Below are 26,271 nucleotides of genomic sequence, written 5' to 3' on the forward strand. Positions count from 1 at the left end.
GGTGTTTCAAACTCACCTTGTCATAAGACAATCTTAAAAAAAAGCAAATAAACATATCTGGAGAAGTCTTTTTTTTTTTTTTCTTTTCTTTTTTAATCATTCCACACAACGCTGTGTGAATGCAAATAAATAAAAGGGCCCACTATGAAAACATCTGAGAATGCTGGTTTGTATTTTTAAACCAATTTCCTTCGACTGTGTCAGGGCCTGTTTTGTGTTTGCTCGACAATTATGTGGCTAATGAGGACAGCCACAGCTACATTAGGCAGGATTAGGAAGAATAAGGCTACAAATGCTTCAGTGTTTAAGACAACCACTGACTAATGGGGGGTAGGAGGGCATGCCCCTGGAGCAGACAACACCTCACAGGGTTTCTTATGCTGCTTGGTTGGGCAGGAGAGAAGGGGAAGAGCAGGAGTGACAAGGGGGGCTTCTAGTCCCATCTGCTGAGGGGTGACCATACCTGTGGGACAGGAGGAAGCTTAAGGTGCAAAGCAAAACATCTCATCCTCAATGCCCTGCTCACAAAGAGAGCTTTGTTGAATGGCTGGGACAGAGATGTAAACCTGGAAGAGACTGTACTGAATGCTCATGAACTAACCCCAAAAGTGAGCAGGTGTGGTTGTGCAGAGAGCCCTGCTTCTCCAACAGCATCATGGCTTGGCTGTGTTCATCGCAAGAGTAGGTAACTGGAGACACCTCTCCCTGACAGTGGTACTGGAGAGCACGGCTCTGCAGAATGGTTGAGGTGGCATGGTCCCTGCTCTTCCTCCCTCTGTTTCTGTTGCTATGCCTATTGCCAATTCTCCAGCTGCTTCTTTGGCCCCAATGCTTGGTCTCGTTGCCATGATCCCATGGCCTGTAGGGTTGCACTAATCCTCCAGATGAGGAGAGGTGCCTGCAGCTCACGGAGACCCCACAGAGACCCCAATCCCTGGACATAGGGCTGTTTTCACCAGCTGCAGACCATGGTACCTTGGGGGCCATGCCTGCCCCTACCCTGTCCCCAGTGTGTCCACAGTGCCTGTGCCTGTGAACTGAGTTCCTGAAGAAGATGGCACGGGTGCTGAAGAGCCTCCCCTGAGTGCAGCAACTGAGTTGCACTCCGGCAGACTAATTTACGCCCTAATTGGTGTGGAAACGAGTGCCAGAAAGCACTGGAATATCGAGAAGTGAAGCTCTCCATCTTGGCTTCCTTCAGGGAAATGGTCTAATTAAGAGCCTGTCTTGCAAAGAGAGATAATTTCCAGCTCTGTGTTGCGGTAGGAGCCAGGATGAAGGTTGCAGCTGATACCATCTTCTCCTCACTGGATCCACTTGGCTGTTGCACAGTGAGGGCAAAGCTGGGTGTAGGTTTCTCATCTTGTGCCCAGCACCCTGTGCATCCCATGGGCTTGAGCTCCTTCCTCACCCAGTGCTCTACAGGACTATGACTTATAGCTGCATTAGAACCCGTTTGTTCTCCCATCACCAGGTCCCATCACAAGAGGCTGCACCAGCTGCACAAGCCCATTGTAGCACCGACTCTGGCGTTGACTTCATGCCTACAATCTCCACCAATATTTGCATAGCGGTTGTGCAAACTTCACGCCATTCATTGACAGCCCTCGGGCTGCAGCGGGGCTTTTCCCTGCTGTATTTGCTCTGGTTCCCTGCTGTATTTGCTTTGGGTAAGCAGTGGTTTCACTCTCCCCATGGCCCCTAGCCGCCTTCCAGCCTCAGCACCGCTGGTCCCATCACCGCTGCCTGCAGAGCACGGCTGGCACAGAGACACCCCAGCCCCTTCCCCGTGGCCCCGCTGTGCACAGCTGTTCCCTTAGAAATAGCTGTTGCCATGGTTTTTCCAAAGAAAACACATCTCCCCCCACATCCCCCTCCCCGTTCCCCACCGCCACCGCTCCCCACCGCCTTAACCTTGTGACAGCAGCTATGACGCGGCTCCCGCAGAAAGGCCACTTGGTGTAGCCATGGTAACAATTAGCTTTCTCTTGCTTTTCCCTCGGGTGATGGGTGCGAGGCAGACCCGTGGCTGCTCTCCTGCAGTGGGAGCTACCCCCAGCCCCACATTGGAGCATCCTAGCTGTGTCCCTCACTTGGACGCACGGACATCCATCTGTCTTGGGTGCCATGGCCATGTCCTACGCAAGTTCTAGACACCTCCATGGGGTTCCACCAACCGCTGCAGGAGCTGAATGCTAGGAGATTGGGAAAAGCACCTCCCGAGCATGGGAGAAGGAAGGAGGGAGGAGGATAGAAAGGGGGCTCAAAGGAGAGAAGCATTGCAAGGGAAGGCTGGGAGCTGGCCAGGATTTTGGCCATCCATTTGGCTCAGGGTAGGATGTGTGCTCCAATTCGGTGCCTCCCAGCAGCGGTTGGGTAAACACGGTACAAAGCTGCTCCCTGTGTATAGCAGAGTCACAGCTGCTGACTGCAGCAACTAAAATAAACGTTTCCCTGCTTTTTATTCCTCTGAGCCCGGCAGAGCCCACTCAGCCCCAGGAGTGGAGCTGGAGTCTATTCTTAGCCCTGCAGAGCCTCGCAGAGCTGGGAGGGAGAGGGAGTCTCTGCATGGAGCGGGGACCACTGTTTTAACACCATCCTATCCCCAGAGCCTGGCCTGGCCCCAGGGAGGGACTGAGGTCCATAGGATGCTGATGTTTGGCCAAGGAGGATTTGGGAAGAGAGCAGAAGCGGGGATACCCCAGCACAACTCTCAGCATCTGCAGGATTCGGCATCCCCAAGGAGTGGCTGCAATGCAGGTGGCTTTCAGAGGGTGCTCGTGCAAAGCTGCTTTTCTTCCCACTGAAATGGGCACGGGGGGAATCAGAGGAGCTCAGCTCACAGCTGCCTTTGCCCCAGGAAGGGAGATTTAAGGGGAGTTTTGCACAGCCCTCACTGAGAGTCACCCCTCTGCCCAGACACAGCCAAGAGATGTTTTTGTTCATCCCGACCCTCCCTAGTGATTTCAACGTGTGCTGCAGCCCATGGCACCTGGAAGACCACTGCCAGCATCGTGTCATCCCCCAGCATCACACCTACATCACCCCGGGCATCGTGCTCTGAAAAGTGGGGTGATGAGGGATGACTCCGTGGACACAGTGCACACAGCTGGTGACACACGCTCCAACCATCATCCATGGGGACAACCCTGGGGACAGGAGCAGGGATGGGGAGAAGGCAGGGATGCAGGCAGTGCTGGAGGAGAAGCAGCCCCAGCTCCATAGCAACAGGTACTCGCCGTGTAATGGAGTCCTTTCCGCTCGGCCTCCGCAGCCGTCAGCCTTATTCGCATGGCCATAAATAATTCAATTTTCTCATTCACACACATGAATGCTGCGGGCCGGGGCTCCGGGTGCACTCAGCCTCCATCTGTCCAGGGGGGAAGGGGAAGGCAGGGCTCGATAATAGACTCCGGCGTTTGTTTAACATGGATGAGTGTGGGCAGATGGCCTGGGGATGGGGAGGAGGTGGGGGATGCTCCGTGGCATCCTCAAAGTCCTCAGGTTTAGCCCAGTTGCTTGTGCTAGGTGAGGAGGAGAGGAGAGCAGGGACAAGATCTGGTGCATCCAAGTCAGCATCTCTATTAAATACAAGCATGTTTTGGATGGGAGGGGGCTAGGTGCATTTGGATTGCCTTTGGAGCATCCCACTGGGGAAATGTCCTAAGGGTCTGAACTGAAGGATCTACATCAGGGTCAGCCCTATCCCTGGTGGTTTGGGTGCAGGAGCTGCTCCCAACATGAGATATTGTGTCTGGAGATGGCGTTGGCCATGCAATGGGAGATGTTCTGTGCCACAGCTGCTGTTCCACACCATGTCCTGCTCTTTGGGTGGGCAGCCCCAAACCCTGCCTTGGGCACAGAGTAACAGCCCTGGAGAAGGAGAGCAGCGCAGCAATGAGCGAGCTCTATACCACCCTCTCCCAGGGAGCGTGGGGAGGCCTGACAAGAGAAAACAATATAATTAATGGGGTTCATAGGCTACACACATGCCGTGGGGGGCTGAGATGTGAGGGACAGTCATCAGTGCCATTGCCATCTCTGCAGGTTTAGCATCACCTGGTCCAATGCGTGCCACAAAAACGTGGGTTAAGAGATGAGACCATGCAACGACATCACTATCGTCCACCCACACTCTGGGGTCCCTCTGCAGGAGTGGTGTCTGCAGGAGGAGGTGGTGGGATGGAACTGGCTGACGCGCGGATGTGCTGAGAGCTGCCACGTATTTGGGTACAGCACGTGTGTATGGATGTGTATTTGGGTGTGCTCACACACAGACACAAATTCTCTTTGGGTTGTACTTGGAATGGGCTCTTGCAGTTATCAGCTATTCTGTCCAGCCTGCACTCCACTGCTTTCCCTGCCTGTTGTGTTTCCCCTACTTACTCCATGTATCCATCTAGGCAGACCACAGTTCTTTTCAGCTCAACTCCAGCGCCCTGCACAGTTAAGATTATGTCCACACAGCACATGCCCCATGCATGATTCCAAGTCTCCCTCAGGCAACCCAACACCACAGGGTGGTCAACCAGGCAGGTCAGTGCCCCCTCTGTGCTGCTCGCTACACTGGGAGTGCAGGCATGGTCTGCTCCATCAAGCCACCTCCTTCCTCTTATGCATGGGGATTCCCCAGGGGTCTTGCCCTTCCCTGCACGGTGCAGCTGTGCACCCTGCTGTGGGATGGACAGATGTGCAAACACAATGGTGCCATGCCTTGGGGTTGCCACTCAGTTTCTATCTACCCAACAATTGGTATCTTCCACTCCAAATCCAGGCCCAGCCCAAGCTCTCACCATCTTCTACCATCGTTCCTCTGCATCCCAGGATGCAGGGAGCCAACTTCTCTCTGTGGGGCTCATCCTTGGATTTGGCCCCATTTCTCAAGACTGAACTGTAGAATCACATGGTTCCATTTCTACCCCGCATAGTTCCCATCCCTTTCTGCCTGGAAGAATTTGTCCTGTTCCCTTGCTCCCATTATGAGGCTGTTGGCTCTTTGGTGGTGGGGTCCAATACAGCCCCCATGGACTCGGGATGCGGGGACCTGCACAAGCCCTTGATAGGAGCTGCTGAGCATCAGGACAATGGTCCCCACTGGGTTACATCCCATGGGAAGGAATGAACCCTTCCTGTCCCTGGAAGTAGACATGCCGACCTCCATGCACACATTTCCATTCTGAGCTGCTCCCGGACCCTTTACCTACCCCATTCCCTGCCTGCACATCTGAGTGACACCAAAATCTGCAGCCAGAAAGATGACACTTACCTGCTGCTCACCCTGTTGGGACTGCGGGACAGACACTGGGGACTGGTCCTTGTCCCCCAGGAGATGGGCAGCCCCTCTCTCCCTGCTCCGTTGCCACGCACCGTATTTCCTGCAGCACCCACCACCACCCAGCAGCAACCCCTCTGGGTACATGGCATCAAATGGCATGTACTGGGGATGAGGAAATGCCATGCTGGAGACACCCACTTCCCACATGAGGGTGGCATACAAGGAAAACGGGTGCCTAGACAAGGGGATGGGAGATTAATTCAGTGGTGCCCTGGGAAAGCCAGAGTGGAGGTGCTGGGATCCTGTTGAGCCCAGTGCTGCCCAAAGCAGAAACATCCCAGCGCTCTGTGCCAGCAGGGCTCTGTCCCCACAGTGGGAACCCGTTGTCCCAGGGGTTGCCATGTCTTCTGGAATCATCCCCATGCCCTCCCCAGAAGCAGCAGGAGCATCCCCAGGGCTGGATCACAGCAGGTGCCCAGCGCTGGGTGTCCCCACCACCTCCCCTTTGGTGGCACGGAGCAATCCCTTTGTCAGAGCCAGGGCTGCAGGGAGTGGATGCAGAGAGGCAGGAGGGACTGTGGGGCCACGGAGCGCAGCCTTACCTTGGGGGATCCACTGCGGTGGTGGGAGGTCGGCACTGGAATGAGCACGAACCGGCTCGGAAAGCCCGGGCACCGTGGGAGCTGTACGGGATATGGGGACAGGTGGGATGCAGTGGGATGGGATGGGTGGATGGATGGGATGCGGTAGGATGGGATGGATGGATGGGTGGGTGAGAGGATGGATGGATGGATGGATGGATGGATGGATGGATGGATGGATGGATGGATGGGTGGTCGGGGGGCTGCAGGTTCCCTCACTCCCAGGTGCGCAGACAATAGCCAGGGCTCCTGTTGCAGCTGCAGACTGTCTCTTTAAACCCCTCACCAGCCCACAGGTGGCCCTGTCACCACCGTGGTCATCCATGACGTCATCGGGAGGGAGGGATGGAGAGGAGGAGGAAGGGGGGGAGAAGCGCGATCCCCCTCCACAGCAAAAGTCCCCGAGCGCCCATGGCAACAGATTGCAAATGTCACTGCGCATCAGCGGGAGGGGCCGTCACCCACGGGTGGCACAGCGGGGACGGGGCTGTCACCCACGGGTGGCACAGGGCGCTCCTCGTCCGGGGTCCTGCATGGGCTCTGCGTTGTATAGAGGTCGGGAGAGTTTGGGAAGGTGCTGAGAGCGGCGATCAGGCGCTGGGGGCAGGCTGGGGGGACTGATGGCAGGCGGTGGTCCCAGTAGCATCCCGCTAGCCTGGCCCTGTGTGACTCTGGAAAGGGTCGAAACAGGAGCCGGGGGGTTCTGATGCGGACTTCTCTGTCCCATTTTATAAAAATGGGTGCCTGAACGCCCATGCAAATCTGTAAACATTAATGAATTCTCTCCTCCAGCCCGGGGCAGAATTAAATATTGAGTTAGATCTTATTTTTTTTCTTGGAAAAAAAATGAGTGAAATTGGAGTCAGAATCCTCACCTCAGAGCTGTCCCCTTGGCTGCATCCTCACCCCAACTGTGTCCCCACCTGAGACTTCTCCTTGGGGCACACAGGATGCTTTGCTCAAGGGAAAGCCCCACAGAGGCTGCTTCTTTCTGAGGGCGAGGAAAACACCACTGGAGATTTCTCCTGGAAGAACCCCCCCATATCCAATCCACAGAGAAACATCTCCAGAAGGGAGTTCCCTGTAGTTCCCAAAGCACCCAGCACCTCTCTTGCCGCGTGTGGGTGCCTGCAGCAGTGCACATTTGGAAAGAGCACCCTACAAGAGGGCAAAGCCTCGAGCAGGGCTACTTGCACCAACTTTGCTCTCTGCAAAGCCTAGGGAAGGTTTGTTTTTCTCTCCTCCATCAGCACAGCATAGATGGGGCCACAAGAGGGGACAGCAACGTCTGGAGAGGGTTTTCTTTCCCTGCGAGTGTCCATATGAGGAGATGGCTGGGGCTGTGGGCTGAGGCAGGGTGGGAGCAGAGCATCCTTCCTTTCCTTCTTCAGTCCTCAGCCTCACTCATCCTGCATCACTTGGTGCACAACAGCAGAAGGGTCCTTGCTTCAGTAAACCACCCAAAACATCCCAAATGAGCTCTGCTTGTTGTTTTTTAAGCCCCCATGCTAGCTGTGGGGATGGATGGGAAATATCTGTGCTGCACTGGGGTTCATCCCAAGGGAGCTGTGATGAGGACATAGGCACGTTTGAGGTTTTGGGGTGGAACAGGACGGTTTGCATAGGGGTGCTGATGCTGACAGCCATAAAGGGCAGATGATGTGCAGCTGGGAGCAGAACTGCATTGTTTGTGCCTGAGATCCATTGGGCTGTGCTGGGAATGACACTATCACCTTCCCCAGCAGCAAATGGGACAACTCAGAGCAAAGCCTCATGCGTACCAATAGTTCTATCTGCAACACTCACCTGCTTTCTCTGGGTGCTTTCCACCAAAGCCTCCTCCAGCCCGCCTTGAAACCATCTGCAGCTGGAAAATGGACAAAATCCTTCCTAAAAGCAGAGCAACCAGCCCAATTCCAGCCAACTCCATCCCATCTGAACCCACTGAACGTCTCACCAAGCTCCCTACTCCCAGCCCTCCCTCGCTGAGATTTCTTAAATCCCATCAACAACCCCCTGCAGATGAATGAAAACAGAACTGATCCCACAAAGGTCTGCTGCCCTGAGCCCCAACACAGGCTGGCCACAGGGATGGAGTTATTAGCTCAGGAGCGCTGATTGCTGCTGTGTTAATGGCTCTTTTGTCCGTTGAACTGCCTGTCTGTGTGTGTGCTGGGTGGTTATTTTCCTGCCAGCTGCCGTGTGGTTGGATGCTCTTTGGTATTTAGTTTTATCCTATTAAGGTGGATCCCAATTAATTACATAGAGGAGAGGGAAACAAAGAGAAGAGCTGAGGCCATTCATTTTCAGCTTGTCATCGTGTCTCCTGCTGTGAAAAACACTGGGAAATGGGCACAGACCCCCAGACCCATAGAGTGGGTTCTTTCCTCATGTTCCCATAGAGGATGCTGCTCCTCTGCTTCGCAGGGTGCGTCCTTCCCACACACATGTATAGGAGCACAAGGTGGGTGCTGGGGTTATATAGGGGTTCCCAGGGCTATAAAGTTCCCCACTGTCCTGGCACCTAACTGCCACCCCCATTGGGGTGATGTCCCCAGAGCTTTGTGGGGATAGCAGTGTCATGGAGTGCTTTATGGGGCTGAGGCCCTTCACCCAGGGCTGGCTGCAGCACAGTGACCAGCGTGGGTGAGCATGTCCCCAGCTCCGTGGCACTAATGCCACCACCTGGATGCTGCTGTCCCCATCCCTTGGCTGTCAGAGGGGCTTCTGGAGAGGCAGGAATGGTCCTGTCTGCCCTACACACCTGGGGAGCTTATGAGACAGAGGCGTGCCCCAAAAACATACAGAGCATCCCTAGGGATGCTGTGCAGGGGGTGTCTGGATGAGAATACTGGGGTGGGTGCAGAGGATGATGGTGTGGATGTAGGACCGGTGCAGGCTTTCAGGGGGTGTAGGTTGGGTGCAGTTTTATAGGTGCAGAGTTATGCAGGTGCAGGTTCATGGGTGTGCAGGCTGATAGGAGCACAGGATGGATATAGGCTGATAGGGCCACAGGGATGTAGTTGTGAAGGAGTGGAGGGTAAGTGCACGTTTATGGGGGTGCATGATTATAGGTTTCAGGACAGGTGCAGGGCTATAGTGATGCTTGTTTATAGGTGTGCAGGGTTATAAAGATGCATGTTTTTGGGGTGCAGAGCTATAGGGATGCAGCACGTGTGCAGGCTTCTAGTGGTGAGGGGCTACGGGGCTTTAGGAGTGCAGGGTTATGGGGATGCAGGATGGATGCATATTTATAGGGGTGCGGGTTTATAGCTATGCATATTTACGATCTGCAAGATTACAAGGGGTTAAGGATGGGTGGAGTACTATAGGGGTACGGATTTATGAGGGTTCAGGATTTTGGCGTTGCGGGGCTATAGGGGAGCAGGGCACGTATCAGGCCGTTCCCGCTGTGCGCGGACGCGTCCCGCAGCGCTCCTCCGTTCGCCAGGAGGCGCTCTCTCGCTCGCTCTGTGGACACTCTGGTGCGTCCCGCCTCGCTGCTCTGCCGACCGGAAGCGGAAGTGGACGGTGAGGGTGACGCCTTCTCGCCGCCGCCGTCGCGGTGCGTCGTTGTGTGGTGGCGGAAAGATGGCAGCGGCCATAGAGTAAGCGGCGGCGGCGGGCCCAGCGCCGGGCCCCGGTGGTGAGCGCGGCCTGCACCCTTCGTGGGCTCCGCTACACCGTGGCCTCCACGCCCGGAGGGCTCCGAGCTCCTCCCTGCCCCGAGGGCATGGTCCTGAGCCCCGGTTTCCTGCGGGGCAGAGGGAGAGCGGCACCCGTCCCCAGCCTCCAGTCAGGCTTCTCCTTGAGGCTGCTGTCCCCTCGGTGGCCCACAGGCTGCCCCATCCCCCCTGCCTTCATGCCCACCTCCCCGGGCTCCCTCTGTCCCTGCTGCAGGCTGCCTCTGGCTGCCCCTGGCTGGTCTCGCCCCCTTCCCGATGTTTGAGTGATCCCTTCATTCCTGTGGCACCCACCACGTATGTGTGCTGCCTTCCTCAGCTCGATCCTTTCCTGTGCCCTGCTCTGCAGCAGGCACTCTGCAGATCCCATCGCCTTGCTGGGTTCCCTCTGGGTACCTCCCACTGTCCCTGTTATGTCCCTCTCTCCCAGTCTCTCTCCCTCTCCCGAAGGTTTTTCAGCTGTCCCCCACCCTCAGGGTTTTGCCCAGAACTCCATTTCTGTAAGCAGCCTTGGTGAGATCCCACAGTGAGTGTGTGCGCCGTCTGCAGCAGGGTGAAGATGAAGTAGTGCTCTGACCATGGACCATGATGCCCCCACAATCAAGCCCCGCCGCATCCAGAACCAGAATGTCATCCACCGCCTGGAGCGCCGTCGGATCAGCTCTGGCAAGGCCGGCACCCACTGGCACCAGGTCCGCGTCTTCCACCAGAACGTCTTCCCCAACTTCACCGTGGTCAATGTGGAGAAGCCGCCCTGCTTCTTGCGCAAGTTCTCCCCCGATGGGCGCTACTTCATCGCCTTCTCCTCCGACCAGACATCCCTGGAGATCTACGAGTATCAGGGCTGCCAGGCAGCAGAGGACCTCCTGCAAGGCTACGAGGGGGAGATCCTGGCTAATGGCAATGACCAAAGATCTGTCAACATCCGAGGGCGGCTCTTTGAGCGCTTTTTTGTCCTGCTCCATATCACCAATGTGGCCTCTAATGGGGAGCACCTGAACCGTGAGTGCAGCTTGTTCACTGATGACTGTCGGTACGTCATCGTTGGCTCTGCTGCTTACCTGCCTGAGGAGCCGCACCCGCCCTTCTTTGAGGTTTATCGCAACAGTGAGTCGGTGACCCCCAACCCTCGCTCCCCTCTGGAAGATTATTCCTTGCATATCATTGACCTCCACACGGGCAGGCTCTGTGACACGAGGACTTTCAAGTGTGACAAAGTCATCCTCTCTCATAACCAGGGGCTGTACCTCTATAAGAACATCTTGGCCATTCTCTCTGTGCAGCAGCAGACGATTCACGTCTTTCAGGTGACACCCGAGGGGACTTTCATCGATGTGCGGACAATTGGTCGCTTCTGCTATGAGGATGATCTCCTGACGCTGTCTGCGGTGTATCCCGAGGTGCAACGGGACTCTCAGACAGGGATGGCAAACCCTTACAAAGAGCCCTTCATAAACTCTTTGAAGCACAGGCTGCTGGTGTACCTGTGGAGGAGGGCAGAGCAGGACGGCAGTGCGATAGCAAAGAGGAGGTTCTTCCAGTACTTTGATCAGCTGAGGCAGCTCCGCATGTGGAAGATGCAGCTTTTGGATGAGAACCATCTGTTTATCAAATACACTAGTGAAGATGTGGTCACACTGCGGGTAACAGATCCTTCACAGGTACTGCCTGCCACCTGGGGCTCCCTGTTGCTTGGTGGCAAGTGTTCTCAAGCAGGTTTGGTGCTGTTCGGAGCAGCATTTCCTAGCTGAGCCTGTGAATGTTCACTGGATGTTCTGTTTAGGACCCCATTACTTCATTCTTGTGTGAACATTTGACACCCTTGGTATTGAATAACTTCAGTATCTTTTGCTCTCGTGATTTCGCCACATTCTTCACAACTGAAAATGAGACCGAAAAGATCTTAGGCATTATTGAGTCCCCTTTCCTCAGGGATTGTTCCCTGTGCTCACAAGTGCTTCACAGTGCTCTTTTCCTCCTAAATCCCCAGCTGATTTTTTTAGCTGCTATTTCATATAATACACTTGCATTGTAGAGGTAGTCTCTCCCTTTTCTTCTGCATCTTCAAGCATGTTTTTCAAATATAATATCTCCATTTTTCACCAGTAGAATTACCTTTTCTATTCTGCCTACGTACTTACTCTTTCAAGCTTCTGTCAGAGCTAGTATTTATGATCTCTCCAAATTGAAGTAGCAGCTCTTAAATCTAGCTAATGTGCCAATTGCTTTTCCTTTCTGTTTAGTACTAAAGAAGTCAAATTAGAGTAAATGTAGCTCAGACAGTGCTGGGTCCCTCCAGGCTTCACCATCCCACGTGTTGATCATCTCTTTTCACCACTGTTACTGTTACTCAGTTTTTGAGCTAAGTGAAGCTGAGCAAGATATTTTTCACATTAACCTACTTTAGTCCTTTAATCTGTGCTTTTTTTGTTGGTTTGTTTGTTTTGGAAGTATTTGGCAAAAACAATTAATAAATCTCTACTGCTGAAGTTTGTCAGGTAGTTCCCTAGATGCTTGTTTATCCTTGCCATCTCATCCTTCCTGTCTTGCTGGTTCCAATACTTAGACCCTAAGTGAAACAGGCAATAATTCTTTGTGACCATGACTTCCCTTTTATATTTGTTTTGGGGTCATTATTTTGGGAGAGAATAAATTAGACTAAAACTGTTTTACCCACTGGTGTAAAATGGAGTGGCTGTCTCAGGAACATGAAAGCTTTGTAGACGTGGCTTGCAGTGTGTAGATTGTTGCCTGTATCCAGAGTCGTGTTCTTGATCCAAGCCTCAGGCCACCCCACTGTGAATGTTTGTGGGAGTGTCAGCTCTGCTCCCTGCTGTGGTTACCAAGGTTTTTGTGCCTGCTTTGCTCTAACCCGTTCTTGACTTGCTTCACCTGAAGGTTACTTTTAGATGCAAATTGTGGCTTGTTTGCGCTGTTCCTCAGGTGATGTATTTTCTGCTGAAGAGAAGCATCTTATTTCTTCTTTCTTTCAGCAGAAAATTCCAGATGTGGAGCAACCTGACCTGCCTGAGTTTAGTCTTGGTGTTAGGGCTTCGTGAAGAACACTTTGGTCACAGAATACCTAAAGCTCCCATTTTTTCTTTCATCTATCAGGACAGGACATGGGTTTGGTCTGATTTCAGGATCTTTTCTTCCTCTGCTAAGGAGGCTGAGGAAGTTCCTGTTTACACTTGCTGTGTATGTATAGTTTGGGGGTTGTTGTTCTTGGCTTGTGTTCCAGCTTTGCCAGCTTTGCTGTATGCTTTTTGTAACAGCTTCTGCTGTCTGTGCCGTGCTTGTGCTAAAATGTAGGAAGAAAGATTTCTCTGGTTGAGGGCATCCTGTGTTAACCTGGCAAAGGAACTTCTTTATTTAAGGTTGGAGGAGATTCCCTGCAGTTTTAAAAGATGTAAATAGTTTCTACTTCTGCTGTCTCCTCTCTGCTTCAAAGCTGTATTTCAGAAGGGCTTTCCTTTCCTCAGGCAGTCATTCAGTGAGTAACCTCATTCAGTGTGCTTCATTTTAACGTGTGGGGGTCAGGTTGTACGATCACAGTTTATTTTGGGGCTGTAAAACAAATAAACCTTGTGATATTTACAGATGGATGAGGTGGGCAGAGTGCCTACCGTCATCGCTGAGCATTGATTGGGAGCGGGATGTGAAGCATTCAGAAATGGTGTTTATGAGCAGAAGACTTACCCAGATATGTGCATATGCCCAGTGAATTAGTTATATTTGAAGCAGGGACAGGCTTTGTGGTGCTGGAAATCTAGCCTTGTCCTATTTAATAAAAGCTATCTTTGGTGACCAAGAACTGCCCCTTCCTGGTGAGATGGAAACGTCCTTTCCCTTTGTTGCAGTTGTGCTGGTACAAATGCAGTGTTTTTCCCCACCTCTGGCGTTGATGCTGTGAAGCACTGACATTGCCAATGTACAATACGGTGCCTGAGCCTTCTTGCACGAGAAGGATGGCTTTAAAAAGAAGTTGTTAATGTCTTTCAGATTTTCATTTCTGTGTCAGCAGGGTATCAGAAGGGTCCAACTTTTTGTAGGCAGTGGTGTAGTGCACAGCACTCTGAATAGGCTCATCCCTGTGTGGTGGAAATATTAAGAAGGGAAAGCAAATAATTTCTCTGCATAAAGGAAAGGATGATTTGTTGCCAGCTAGCACTGGGTTTAAAATCATTTTGTCAGCAGGAATGAAAATTAAATTTGGCACTTCAGAAAGCATTTTGGATTTGGTGGAGGGCAGAGAGGAAGAGAAAACAGAAATATTGACATCCAGTTTGAGAAGAAAAATTGGAAGCTCATTCAGCTGTGTTTTTTTTTTCCCATAAATAATGACATCGCAGTAAACAGGTGGATAATTTGGTGCCTGTTGAGGTATTTGAATAGCAGGATGGATTAGTATGAAGATGTGGGATTCTCCTGCTTTGCAAAGACATTTGGGTAGGATCTGTGGCATCACATGGGGAGGAGGAAGGGCCAGTTTCCCTATGCGTGCTCTCTGGCTAACCCTCACCTCTGCCTCTCTCCCCAGCCTTCATTCTTCGTCGTGTACAACATGGTGAGCACGGAGGTTATAGCTGTGTTTGAGAATACATCTGATGAGCTGCTGGAGCTGTTTGAGAACTTCTGTGACCTCTTCAGGAACGCGACTTTGCACAGTGAGGCAGTTCAGTTCCCCTGCTCGGCTTCCAGCAACAACTTTGCCAGGCAGATCCAGCGCCGGTGAGCCATTCGGAGCATGCTTTATACCATATAGACGCGCTCAGCCCCGTCAGCTGAAGGCTAGTATCAAATAACCACCCTGAGATAAACAGCTCCTGTAGTCGCTGAGTGATGCGAGGGTCTGGCTGGGACCTGCTTCATCTTGCAGCCTCGTGCACCTGGTCTTGTATTGCACAGTATCTGTCTTTGTACAGCAAGGAAGAAGGCAGTGGTGCAATTCAGAGCTTAGCAGAGAAAGGAATTTTAAGGGCAAGATGTTGCTGGCTCTCTTTGAGCAGTACCTCCTCTGGAGATCATTAAAACAGTACTGCCTAGTAGCTTTGGGCCCCCTAGATAAGATTTATCAAGATGCTACATCATCTAATTGGATGTATTTTGCCAAGTGGCCTTCTTTAAATTTAGTGTGCAACAAGCTGTGTTCTGTAACAGCAGTAAACAGCTTGTGGTTCTCATTGAACTCTGCTTAGAGAAAGGAAATGGATCTGCCTAGACTTGTGAAAACTGAGCAAAATATCAAAATATCCAGGGTTTCCAGAATGTTCTTTAACAGTCAAATGTGGTTTTAATGAGGCAGAGTGTGTTATGTCTCTTGGAATGTATTTTTATGTGACTCAGGGTGTTTTGTTCTTCTAGTGACTTGTTTGACATCATCCAAAGTACTTGGCAGTCACTTATGGCAGTGAAGCTTCGGCTGATTTCAGTTTCACATCCCATAAGTAAGAGGAAGTTGACTGTAGCATCGTGGAGCTCTGTCACAAAATCCCTATTGCTTAGGGGAAAGAAAGAACGAGGGAGCTCACTGCAGGCACTGCAGTGCTGAAATGTAGAAGAGAATCTGTTCATTCATTCGACTGTAAGAAGCTGTAACAGGAATGTTTAACTTAAGTAGCAAAGTGTAATAATGCTGTATACACAGCAAGCTGGCTTTTGGCTGAGTGTTTCTGTTCAAAGGGAAACAGTTTACTGACTGTGGTGTGTGACATTCATGCAGCTGATCTGTCTGTTCTTGCTTGTGGAAAGCTCAAATTTTATTTGGAAAGAGAAATCCAACCTGCATTCGTCTCTTTACCTGGAAAAGCTTTGAGCTCACTGTGGTTTTGAAGAGCTTTCTGCTTCTCTTCAAGGTTCTTCCTCATCTCAGGTTTCTCCCTCTACGTGTTTAAAACACAATGGCTAGAGAGGGAGGGGGGATTCTAGAGTCAACCTTAAGGGCTCAACTGTTGCTGTGAAACACACTGGCTTTTGCTTATGCTGTTTACAGGCTTTGTGGCAAAACTTGGATTGACTGATAAGCTGTTAATCCACCTCTCCCTGTTTCTGATCCTGTTCATTTCCTGTACTGTGGTGCAGCTGAGGCCAGACCTTGTGGATAGGCACGGTCTTGTCCTTCTATCAGTTCGGACTTTCAGAGCAGAAACAGTAACGATGAGGGAGGATAAAAAGGTCACCAGAGCTGGTTGATGTTTGAATCACTATGATACATCTTTGGAAGTGAGCTGTTCTAGTTCTTACACTGCTGCTGTTTTTCTTTCTCTATCAATTTTCCTCCTTTTTTTTTTTTTTTTTTTTTTTTTTTTAAATCTGTGCCGTTCACCTGTGGCCTTTGTGAGTAAAACCTGCTTCTTTGTTTGCTTCAGGTTCAAAGACACTATTGTGAATGCCAAGTATGGAGGACACACAGAGGCCGTGCGGAGGCTGCTGGGCCAGCTTCCAATCAGTGCCCAGTCATACAGTGGCAGCCCATACCTCGACCTCTCCCTTTTCAGCTATGATGACAAGTGGGTGTCTGTCATGGAGCGGCCTAAGACCTGCGGTGATCACCCTATAAGGTATGAAACAGATCAAGAAGCTGTATGTGAGGAGAGAGCATGAGGGTAACTCTAAATCACCTCTGCCACGTGTTGTGAAATTTGCAGAAAGAACAGACCTCGGTGCCTTCCTCTCTTGACATCCTTTGGCCAGAGGGTTTATTTCAGTAGTTGCACAAAGCTTGGCCAATCTCCTTTTGATAAGTCTCACTTTGTATGTGTGGGAGAGCCCTTCAGGTTTTATCACTGAGCTGCCTCATGGAAGATTTGGGTCATAAAGAGTGAGCCTTTTCCATATGAATGCTCTTGTTTCTCCTTCCAGAGTAGTTCAGCCCTCCTGTGTGGGCTGCAGATACATTTCCAGGTGCTTGCTATCCTTCCTGTGCTGGAAGGATTCTTTCTGAGCACATAAGGTTAGCTGGTGAGGATCATCTGGTTTGTCCTGTGAATAAAATATTGTCTGGGTTAGGTGTTATTCATAAAGCTTCTGGTATTGATTTTGCTATTTTCAGACTTCCTTTTTTTCCCTATTTACGTTTCTCACCCTGGGAGCCATACTCCTCTTCATGTCCCTCTTCCATCTATGATCTATAGGAAATTTGTTTCTGTAGTAGAAGTTTAGCCAGGTGTAAAAGCCATTCTGTGCCTCTTATGTCTGAGTCTTCAATGCTGGAAGCAGGAAGAACTCCAAGCCTGAGAATAAGGAGGTTTGCAGTGCTTCTTTCAGAAACACTGTGACTGTTTATTTCTTTTTGTTGGCTGCAGCTATGGTGGCAGGCAGTAGTGGTTAAAAATTCAGCATCTCCTGCCTGAAAGGCTCAAATCAAAGGGGCTGAGTTCTCCAGGCAGAATAGTCATTCCACTTACACTGTTGCAAAAGGGAAATGAACCTATGCTCGAAAAACAAAGAGAGCCTTCAATGTCTAAGTGCTTTGTTTAGCAACTGGACGCATGTTGGGGGCTCCGACAGCCTCACGAGTCCATTCTGGATGGTTTCCCAAATTTATTTTCATCAGTGCATTCTCAAAACCTGATTTCATGTCTCCCCTGGCCCTGACTCAGGTGCTAGGAATCTTCTGATTATTCCTGTGCTCTCAATTCCCAAATTATGTATATTTAATTGATTTTTTTTTTTCTCCTGCTCGTATGATTTGGTTTAATCTCCAGCTCCCATGCTATCTGCAGAGAAAAACCTGCCCTTTCCCCCCTTGTCATGCTTGACGTTGGGAAAACTTGCAGGGCAGTGGTTGTCTGCCAGCATCAACCTGCGTAGGGCTCCTGCAGACAAAAGGGAGCAAAACCTCAGTCATTTGCTGTGGTTACCGTCTTTGTAGTAAACAAAGCAAAGTGCCACCTTTCCTCCCTCCCTTGAGCAACGCGGCATTTCAGAGCCAGAGCTTTTAAAGCTCAAAGCTGTGCAGTCAATTAGGACTTGAATAGGGCCTGGGAGCAGTGGGGCTCCTGGTTTTTGGGAAGTAAGCAGAAGACCAGGCGCTAACCTTAACCATTCAGTAGCTGCAGTAGCACTGCTGTGTTTCTCACATACGAAACAAAGGGATTAATAAAATAATACTGCTGCTCGTTGTGGTTGGAAAGCTTGGAAATGAGGGGCGACAGGATTTGTAATGTAAGTTCTCTGACTGGCTGAAGTGCAGAGACCTCTATCAGCATAACGGGTGTTATGGACTGCATGTATTTCCTGGCATGACATCTGTGAGATGAAGGCCTCTGTCTGTTTTACTCACCAGTTTCAGCACCTCTGTGCCTGGTGCTCTTTTGACCCGTACTGCTTTTCTGTGTTCAGCCCTCATTTCTGCTACTTGAGAGGCCAGGGGTGGTTTGCTGTCAGGCGGGAAGGACTTCAGGTCCCCATCACTGCCATTTTCCAATATCTTTTCAGGAGGCTTGAAGAAAAATTCAGTGGGTGAAATGATGGGACTTGTGAGGAAGAGGCTCTAACACAGCTTTACCTATAGCAGGGGGTCTCTAAAATCCATCTAGATGGCTAATAAGGAGCCATTTAACCAAAAAATTGGTCTGCAGATAAATCTTCCATTTTCATATGGTTTGAAAAGGCTGGTCTTGCTGTTTCTGTTGACATACAATTTTATATTGCAGTGCCTAATTTATCCCCAGAGTGAGAGCCCATGGAAATGGCCTCTGATTGCAGAGCACTTTTAAAAATAGATTTAAAAATACCAAACTGAACACATCTTTGAGATTACAGGGAGCTTCATCTTGAGTAGTAAATTATTGTGAATTGGGGAGAGAGAGGAGCAGACCAGGGACTATGCTTTATTTAAAGAATGACCCTCCACATACCCAGCCTTGTGTAGGAGGGAGAGGGCTTTTAAAAAGCCAAATACCAAGATTGTGACTCTCTTGCTGAGTTCTTGTGTGCAATTTTCAGGCAGAGCTTGCTGGCACTTTGATTCAGAGGAAGAGAGAGGAGAGTGGCCCTCCAGGAAGAACATGAGGATCTCAATAGGCTGTGCTGTTAAAATGTGGAGTATGTCTGCTCCTGAAACAGCATTGCCTGTATCTGTCATCACCTGTTCTTTCCAGGCTGAGAGCTGAGTGCATTGTATTGCTTGCCAGAAGTGGGGGGAAATGTGCTCTAGTATTAAAAGCATTCTCTGTGTTAAAACCAGAGGAAAAATGCAAAATGTCCACATCCGCAAAGCGATGGTGGAAAAGAAAAAAGCTGGAAAACAAAATGGCAATTCTGTTCCCGAAACTGAAAGGGCAGAGAAAATGCTCTAAGGAGATGAGTTCTTCAAGTAAGAACTTGAGTCCTGTCAGCTAGAGCTCAGCTGCCTTGTGAAGGTACCAAATCCCCCAAGTCTTCACTGGGAAGAGGGGGGTCATCACAGAGGGTCCCCTGTTCCCAGAGCAGCGCAGAATAATGTCTAAGGTGGGCTTATGTCTGCTACAGAAAGTGAGCCTGTCCTCTAGTATGCAGAGAAGGCTCAAGAAATAAATGGCTTTCTAGACTTTGGCTTTTCACTGCATTGCCTCATCCCCTTGGCAGTGCGGAAGCTGTGTTCCAGAGCTCGTCTATTTGGAGACACAAATGTGCTTCCTCAGACCAACAGCCAGATTTATGGGCAACAGCAGAAAAACACATTCATTTGCCTTTACCTCTGCCCTTGCTGTGATTGTCTGTTGAATGCTGTCCACCAGACACTTCCTGCTCAAACTGTCTTGTTGGTGATTTTTGTTGCTGTGTTTGGAAATCTGTCAGGATTTGCAAAGCCTTCTTTGAAGTGTAAGGTGGAATGTGGCACTCTGGAGCAGAGCTGGATCCAGGTGTTCACCTTCCTCTGCTGAACAGCGATGTAACTAAGCACAAGCAGAGCAGCATATTGACAGCAACAGGAGAGGGGAAGGTTGGCCTTATAGCTGGAATGAAGGCCATTGCTAAGGGAGGCAAGATCCATTATGTACAGTATATCTGCCATACGCATCAAGCAGAGCAGCTTGCATTAAGAGAATATAGAGAGTAAGCACACGTGGGGTCTGACCTGAACTTACTTTGCTATTGTAAAGTCAGCTAAGTCCACCAAAATGAAGACAGAGTTTTCTGACTGATAGGAAAAAATATCTTTTTCTAGACAGTGAAAAACTAGCTGCCCCGGGAGGGACTCTCCTCTGTTGCCAAGAGCCAGACACCCAGCTGAGGATCTCCTGCCACTGAGGGAGTACCAGAAACTGAACAAGGCACTTGTCTCTGTTTGTGAAGAGTCCAGATGGCAAAGTCAATAGTCAGGAACAGCCATAATTGACTTTCTCTTCCTTTCAGATTTTACGCTCGTGATTCTGGCCTCCTGAAGTTTGAAATCCAGGCGGGACTCCTGGGGCGACCCATCAATCACACAGTGCGACGCCTGGTTGCGTTCACCTTCCACCCCTTCGAGCCCTTTGCCATCTCAGTGCAGCGCACGAACGCGGAGTACGTGGTAAACTTCCACATGAGGCATAGCTGCACGTAGGGCAACGCATGGGCAGGGCAGCTCTTCTCCTCGGGTCTGGGCCTCTGCCACAGACAGACCAAAGCCAGGCACTCACACCTTCTAGGAAACCAAACCATCGATCGCGTCAAGAGATCTGACCTGGGAGCTCCCACCTGCCGGCATCTCGCAGTGCCCTTGGCTGTGAAAAGGTGATCTGTTGAAGTCAGACCTGCAAATTTTTCTTCTCACTCTTTTCATACCGCAGCGGTTCCCACTGCATTAAGCACTGCTGTTGTTCCCTATTCCTGTTGATGAACAAAGCGTAGCTGAGATTTGTTTCTCAATTTCCCAGAGGCATGTCTGTTTTCTCTCCTGTTGTATTTAGGATGGCAACCACGGAGCTTTGCAACATATTTGTGGAGTGCTCCCTTCTGCACTGATGCTTTCCTACTTTGTCAAGACAAACAGCCTGTCCTAGAGGGAATGGATAGAAGCCATGGGGAGAGCTTAGAAATACAGCTACCTGTATTTGTATCACCAGTATTACTAGGGAAATGAAATCCTGTTCTCATCCACACCATCTTCTTGCACGATTTTAATATGCAAGAGGTTAGGCAAAGCTGTGAGAAATCACTGGAACTGAGAGAGATGAGGTGTATTCCTGACTCTTATGCAAGTAATTTAATCTTTGTGCCTTAGTATCCATAAAGCCCCTAAGTGGAAGGTGGTAAGTTAGTACCAGAAAGCCTGTGCAGCTGATTGTGTCTCTGGCGCATGAAAAAGAGGGCAAGAAGGAAGAAGGGTGGGTGGGAGGGAGGAGTGTGGAGAATAACAGCAGCTCCTTGCTCTTGTTGAAGGGTTTCTTTCTGCAGTGTGGATGAATCCCTTATGGGTATCTGCAGGCTTGCTGCTGAACTGAAGGGAGTCCCAGCTGCTGGCACCCTTCTGTGTGCTGGAGAATGACCGTGGAGAACTAATAGCATTTGGGTTTTTCCAGGAAGGAGGGAGGAGACCTGAATTACTGTGCATTGCTGCAGGTTTGCAGTTAAGAGATGAGTTTGTTGACTTACGTTGCTTACCTATCCCTGTTTGATACACTGTTCTCTGTGAGAACCCTTTTGGGTATTCCCAGGCTTCAAAGCACAACTGGCTGGTGCATCATGTTCAGTGTGGTGCTGAGTGGATCACTGCAGTGTCTATGCTGCCTAGAAATTAAATTCCTAGGGTGTAATACTGCTTGTCCTGTTAGTTGGTGTGGCCTGCCCTTCTCTGTTAAAAATTGAATCTTTGGTTATAGAGCAGTGTTTGTGTTTTGCTGCACACAGACATGACTGTGTGCTATCAAGCATTGCAGACATCCCATGTGAGGTACACAGGGGACATTAGAAAATTGATGCTTGGACATGGGAGACACCTACTTTAAATGACCCTGCTGGTGTCATCTTTGGACCAAAATGGGCTGTGGGTGATGTGTTGTGGCCACATGCCTGTGAAGAAGAGTACTGATGTCATACATTCATTTTGCATAGTAAAGCATAAGAAAATAACTTTGTGTGTTGATGGTGCCTGCATAAAGCATGAATGCGGGACCTTGCAGGGGAAGGTGACTGAGGGTGTTCAAGTCAGCCTTTACTCTCTGTTCTATGGTATTTATTTTCCTGGCCTTGCTAAACTTAATTCTAGGACAAGACACTGTATTTCACTGCTTTTTTTCTGGTTTATGCACTGTGGGTTTCTCAGGTCTGTCAGGAATGACTTCAAGGTTGGAAGACTGCTAATAGAGGGAGCATCAGGCCATGTGTGCTTTAGGTCTGGGTTCCTCTCCATCTAATAACACTATTTGTCAAGGTTTTAGGTTTTATCCTGTGATCTGTTGCTCAAATATTCAATTAAAGCTCCAAGTGGAGAATCATTTGCACATAGTAGATCATGGAATTACCTTCTTCCTGCACCACTCTCACATTTGTTCAAGCTTTCAGTATGAGACTATTTTTGTTTTCGTTTCTCCAAAGCTCTCAGCAGCTCCATCCAAGACTGGCTTTATGCCTTGATGTCAGCCTGGGAGGTCAGTGCTTATTAAAATAGCTCTCAGGTCTCCATTTAAATGTTGTTTGTTTTTTTGGGGGTAGCAAAAATATAAACCATTTTAGCATTTCTGCAGTAGGGGCTTTTGCCAGATTCAGGCTGTCCTATGTGAAGCAGAGAGCATGGCGTGGGTTATTGGACTCGGGGCTGAGAGACCAGAGGTCTGCTCTTATTCTGCTATTAAATTGTTTTGTGACTGAGGGCAAATCTATTCCTGTTCCATCCGGTGTTTTCTTCTCTGTAAATGAGGCCAAAAACATATTTTCAGCTTTTGTAAAACACTTTGAGATTCATGGATAAAAAGTGCTGGGTAAGTGCTAAGTATTTTCTTATTATGTTTGCAGACAAACTGATTGATTCATTCTGGGTACTAATTGCCTTTGAGTAGCATTGCAGATCCTCTGGTCGTGGCTGCTGCATTTTATATCTACAACAGAGTTAATTTTATTACAGAAATGCATTGGAAGTAAAAAGTCTCTCATGCTTGAAATTTTGATTCTTTATTCAAAAAAAAAAAAGTGTGTGGTGGGGAGGGTGGGAGGAAAGGGCAAATATTTTCTACCTGATATTTTTCCTAGGCTAGGATGAAGATTTGTTAGCAGCGCAACACAAAAATGGAATAAACAGAATTTGCTTTAAGAGCCTGATTTATTGTTTTTGTTTTCTCAGAACCTTAGTGGTGCAGCCAGGAGTCCCATTGTTAGGAAGAGATGGTAGGGATGTGTGTTGGGCTGTGCAGGCTTATTACACGCTAGTTTCTTGCCTCTTCTCGACATCTGGAGTAGCAGTGTGTGCTTCCTACCAAGGGCATTTCTGTACTTGCTGCAGATTTCTCATTCTTCTCTCCAGAAGAATGCTGGGGGAGGAATACTTGGCCTTCAGATATGTTTTCCTCTTTTAATTTTATTGCTAGTCCGTCTTGTACTCAGACTGTTCCTTTAGTCCATTTTATAGCACTTGCCTAACCTTGTGGCCATTTTCTGCTCATGCTCCGTGATCAGGAGATAAAGGTCGAGCAGTACAGCTTGTTTGGCAGAAGTCATCACCTACCCACTGCTTTTTAGGGCACTTGCATTTTCCAGCTGTGTGCTGCTTCAGACATGAAATATCTTTTGTACAACATCATGGGGCTGAACATTTGCGAATGGTTCTGGACTGGGACCCCCCTGTAATCCACTGCTGCTTTGTGACCACCCAGCATTGTGCCTGTATGAATTGTGTTCCTATATGCATCTGCAATCTTGGCCCTGAAAGCTTCTCTGAACCTTCCTCTATTTTGGTGTGTGCAGTTTTCTGTTGCTTTCCTTTGGAGACCTTGAGCATGTCAGAAAGCTCTTGAGCCTGCGGCTCTCCAGAAAGGTACTGAGTGACAAGGAGATGCTGAGATGCTTGACTTCAATACCATGTTTGTTAGGTAGTGGAATCCCATCTTTATTACTTCTTGTGCTGCCTTTTCTTTAAAAAAGAGCTATGTAATATTTCTTATATAAACTGCATTAGTCAGCAAGCCACAGAAATCCCAATAGAATCAAATCTATGTATCCATTAATGGCATGTTCCTGCTTAAGCACTCCTTTTGGTTAACCCTCCAGCCTTGAACGGCTGTCCCTGATATAGCTCCCTGATTTTCTCTGTGTACTTACCTTTTGCTCACGTGCTGGTGTCTGTTATGCTTCCTTTGTTCTCTTTTGACCCAGCTGGAAGAACCAGATTTCTGAAGCTTTATTTCAGATTTCTGGTGCTTTCACATGGTTTTATTGTTTTTCATGTTTCTGTCCTCTGATTGCTTTTCTGCCAGCTCTTCCCATAGAATCTCTCAAGACTTTGGAAATGGAGATGATGTCTGGAAGGTAATGGGATGTGTGGCCCTCCCAACAGCTTTCCTCCTGGTGGGAACCTTTGTTAGAAAAGTCAGTCTTGTGGGCAAGCAATGGGACAGGATTTTGTGGGTTTGCTTTTGTGTTGCTTTCATAGTTGTTAGTGTCCCTGAATGCTTGTACTTTCCTGTCTTGTTAGTGTGGTCGTAAAAGCTTTTCTGGCCAAATACTTCCTTACGAGGAGGGAATGGTGAAAGGGCTTTTATATACCTTTTTTTTTTTTTTTTTTTTTTGTAGCCCCTGGGCTGCGGGGGCTGAGCTGTGCAGTCAGTCATTGTAGCAGTAACAGCCTGGCACTGCCTGCCAACTAGGCTGACTGCTCATCAGGCAGCAGCAGCCCCTGCTAGAGCTGTGTTCTGGCTAAGGTCTGATTAGCCTGTGTTTCTTTCAGGGTAGCAACCAGGGAAGAGCTGTACTTATTGTGTAAGGAAATTAATTCTTAGAAAAATACTGATGTGGAAAAACCCTGAATTGCACATTCTTTTCCTGATGTTATGACATAAAAATACCACACCGGCTTTAGACTAGCGTTCTGGAAATGAGTAACTTGTGGGTGACTACTGTGTTCCTACAAGAGAGAACTGAAAAGGGTAAGTTAGAACAGGGGCAGAGTGTCCCTGGTCCCAACCATTTAGGACTGGGCTGCAACATCTAGGTAGCGTTTTGCAAAGATACCACGTGCACCTGTGTGTTTGAGGGCAGTTTTAGAGGAGATGGGACTATTTTAGAGGAGAGTGGCAGGGAGGTGCTCACTAGATGCCCTCAGCAGGGAGAGGAGCCTGCTGGGGAAACTTTCTGAAAGGAGCAGCAGCGCAGTGTTTGGCTGCCATGGTAGAAAATCCTACAAGAACTGCAGTGAGGCAATGAAAATTCAGGGTGACGCTGCAAAGCTCCCTGCATTTTCTGCATTCTACTTTGTTCAAGTTCAAACTGGTGTCTTTTGAAGAGTTCACCTTCTGTAGATGACAGAATTTAGCCTTTTTAAAGCTGTCCTTAGCTTTCTTTTTTTCCGTGCCAAGCATGGACCAAAGCAGCCCTGGCTCTGACCAAAGGACTCCCTGAACCCCAGCTCTGGGCAGTGCTTCATCCCTCCCTGTAAACTATTCATGAGTCGGTTCTCGTCTGCCATGACCTCCATCCATCCCAGCATGTTGCAACATAGGGAGGCAGAGCACTATGAGGACACGTTGGATGCTCCAGGACCCTGCCTCCATCAACCAAGTGGACGTTTCTTGTATTTGGTCTGGTGAGGATGCACTGGAGGTGACGGCACTGAGCACAGGGCCTGTAGGACAGCCCAGCCCTAGGGATGGTGGCACTATGGCTGTGTCAGCAACTGTGGGGCGTGAAGGGAAAGCACTCCATGGGAAGCCCCATCGAAGGCACTGTGATGTGATTTAGGGCGTTAAGAAGAGCAGTGGGCCTGTGTGTCCAGCCAGAGCCTTCTCGCTGGCCATTTGATAGCTCCTCAAAGGCGCAAAATGGCGTGGGGCCGGATTAGATGTACCCTCCGCCCTCAGCCTGCACCGGGAGATATGGCGCTCGCCCTCCGCCTCCGGCCCTCTGGCACCAGCACCGTCGCCATGGCAACGGGGAGAAGCAGCCATCCGCATGGAAACGGCCTTGCTGCAACATGCAGCGAGTCGGGGGGGAGAACGGTTCAAGTGGCAAGTTTGGAGGGGAGAGGGGCCGTGCTGTGTGGTCCTGGCCCAAATCGCAGTGCTGTGCGGCAATGGAGATCTCTCCTTAAGCTCTGGAACTGCCCCAGCACGTGCCCTCGCCTTAAGGATGGCTTTTGTTGCTGCTGCCCTATTTTTTTGTGTGTGTGTCTAGTCCTGAGGTCAGGGTGAGGCCCAGATGAGCTGTGCTGATAACCACGGGCCGTGTAGCTAAGTCACTGTTTCAGCCCTGGCTGAGAGTCCTTAATGCCAGCAAAATCCCTCTCTGTAATCAGAAGGGGAAGCTGGCAGCCAAACAAGGTCTCCTGTAACATAGGGCAGAGCAATGTCATGGCTGTGCGGTGCAGCCCGGCTGGCTCTGGGCAGCAAGGTTGGAGCTAATCTCTCCCTTCCTCCCTCTCACCCCTTATCCCCCAGACAATGGCCCTGCCCACGCCAGCTCCATACTCAGAGGGCTCTGATAAGCGCTGGGAGAGCAGCTCTGCTGCGAGGCTGCTTGCCCCCATCTGCCTTTGTCCCAGTTTTACACCAGCCCCTGG

At 49.8% G+C, this 26,271-nt stretch overlaps 1 protein-coding gene across 4 annotated transcripts; it reads left to right on the forward strand.

The window, feature by feature from the left end:
* Positions 1–9,258: 9,258 nt before the first annotated feature.
* DET1 (DET1 partner of COP1 E3 ubiquitin ligase) lies at positions 9,259–20,888 on the forward strand. 4 transcript variants are annotated; one of them, XM_031587743.2, is made up of 5 exons: positions 9,259–9,562; positions 10,149–11,260; positions 14,140–14,330; positions 15,968–16,159; positions 19,941–20,888. In XM_031587743.2, exons 2-5 carry the CDS (start codon positions 10,178–10,180, stop codon positions 20,128–20,130), a joined length of 1,656 nt encoding a protein of 551 aa, XP_031443603.1. In that variant the 5' UTR covers positions 9,259–9,562; positions 10,149–10,177; the 3' UTR covers positions 20,131–20,888. The 4 variants fall into 4 exon arrangements, with proteins under 4 accessions (XP_031443603.1, XP_090005143.1, XP_031443604.1 ...); XM_090149017.1 differs by having other exon boundaries at positions 10,152–11,260; XM_031587744.2 differs by having other exon boundaries at positions 9,259–9,524; positions 10,152–11,260.
* The last annotated feature ends 5,383 nt before the right edge of the window (positions 20,889–26,271 follow it).

This window comes from Phasianus colchicus, chromosome 12 (assembly GCF_987193195.1).
Source record: "Phasianus colchicus chromosome 12, bPhaCol1.hap1.1, whole genome shotgun sequence".
Taxonomy (NCBI): Eukaryota; Metazoa; Chordata; class Aves; order Galliformes; family Phasianidae; genus Phasianus; species Phasianus colchicus.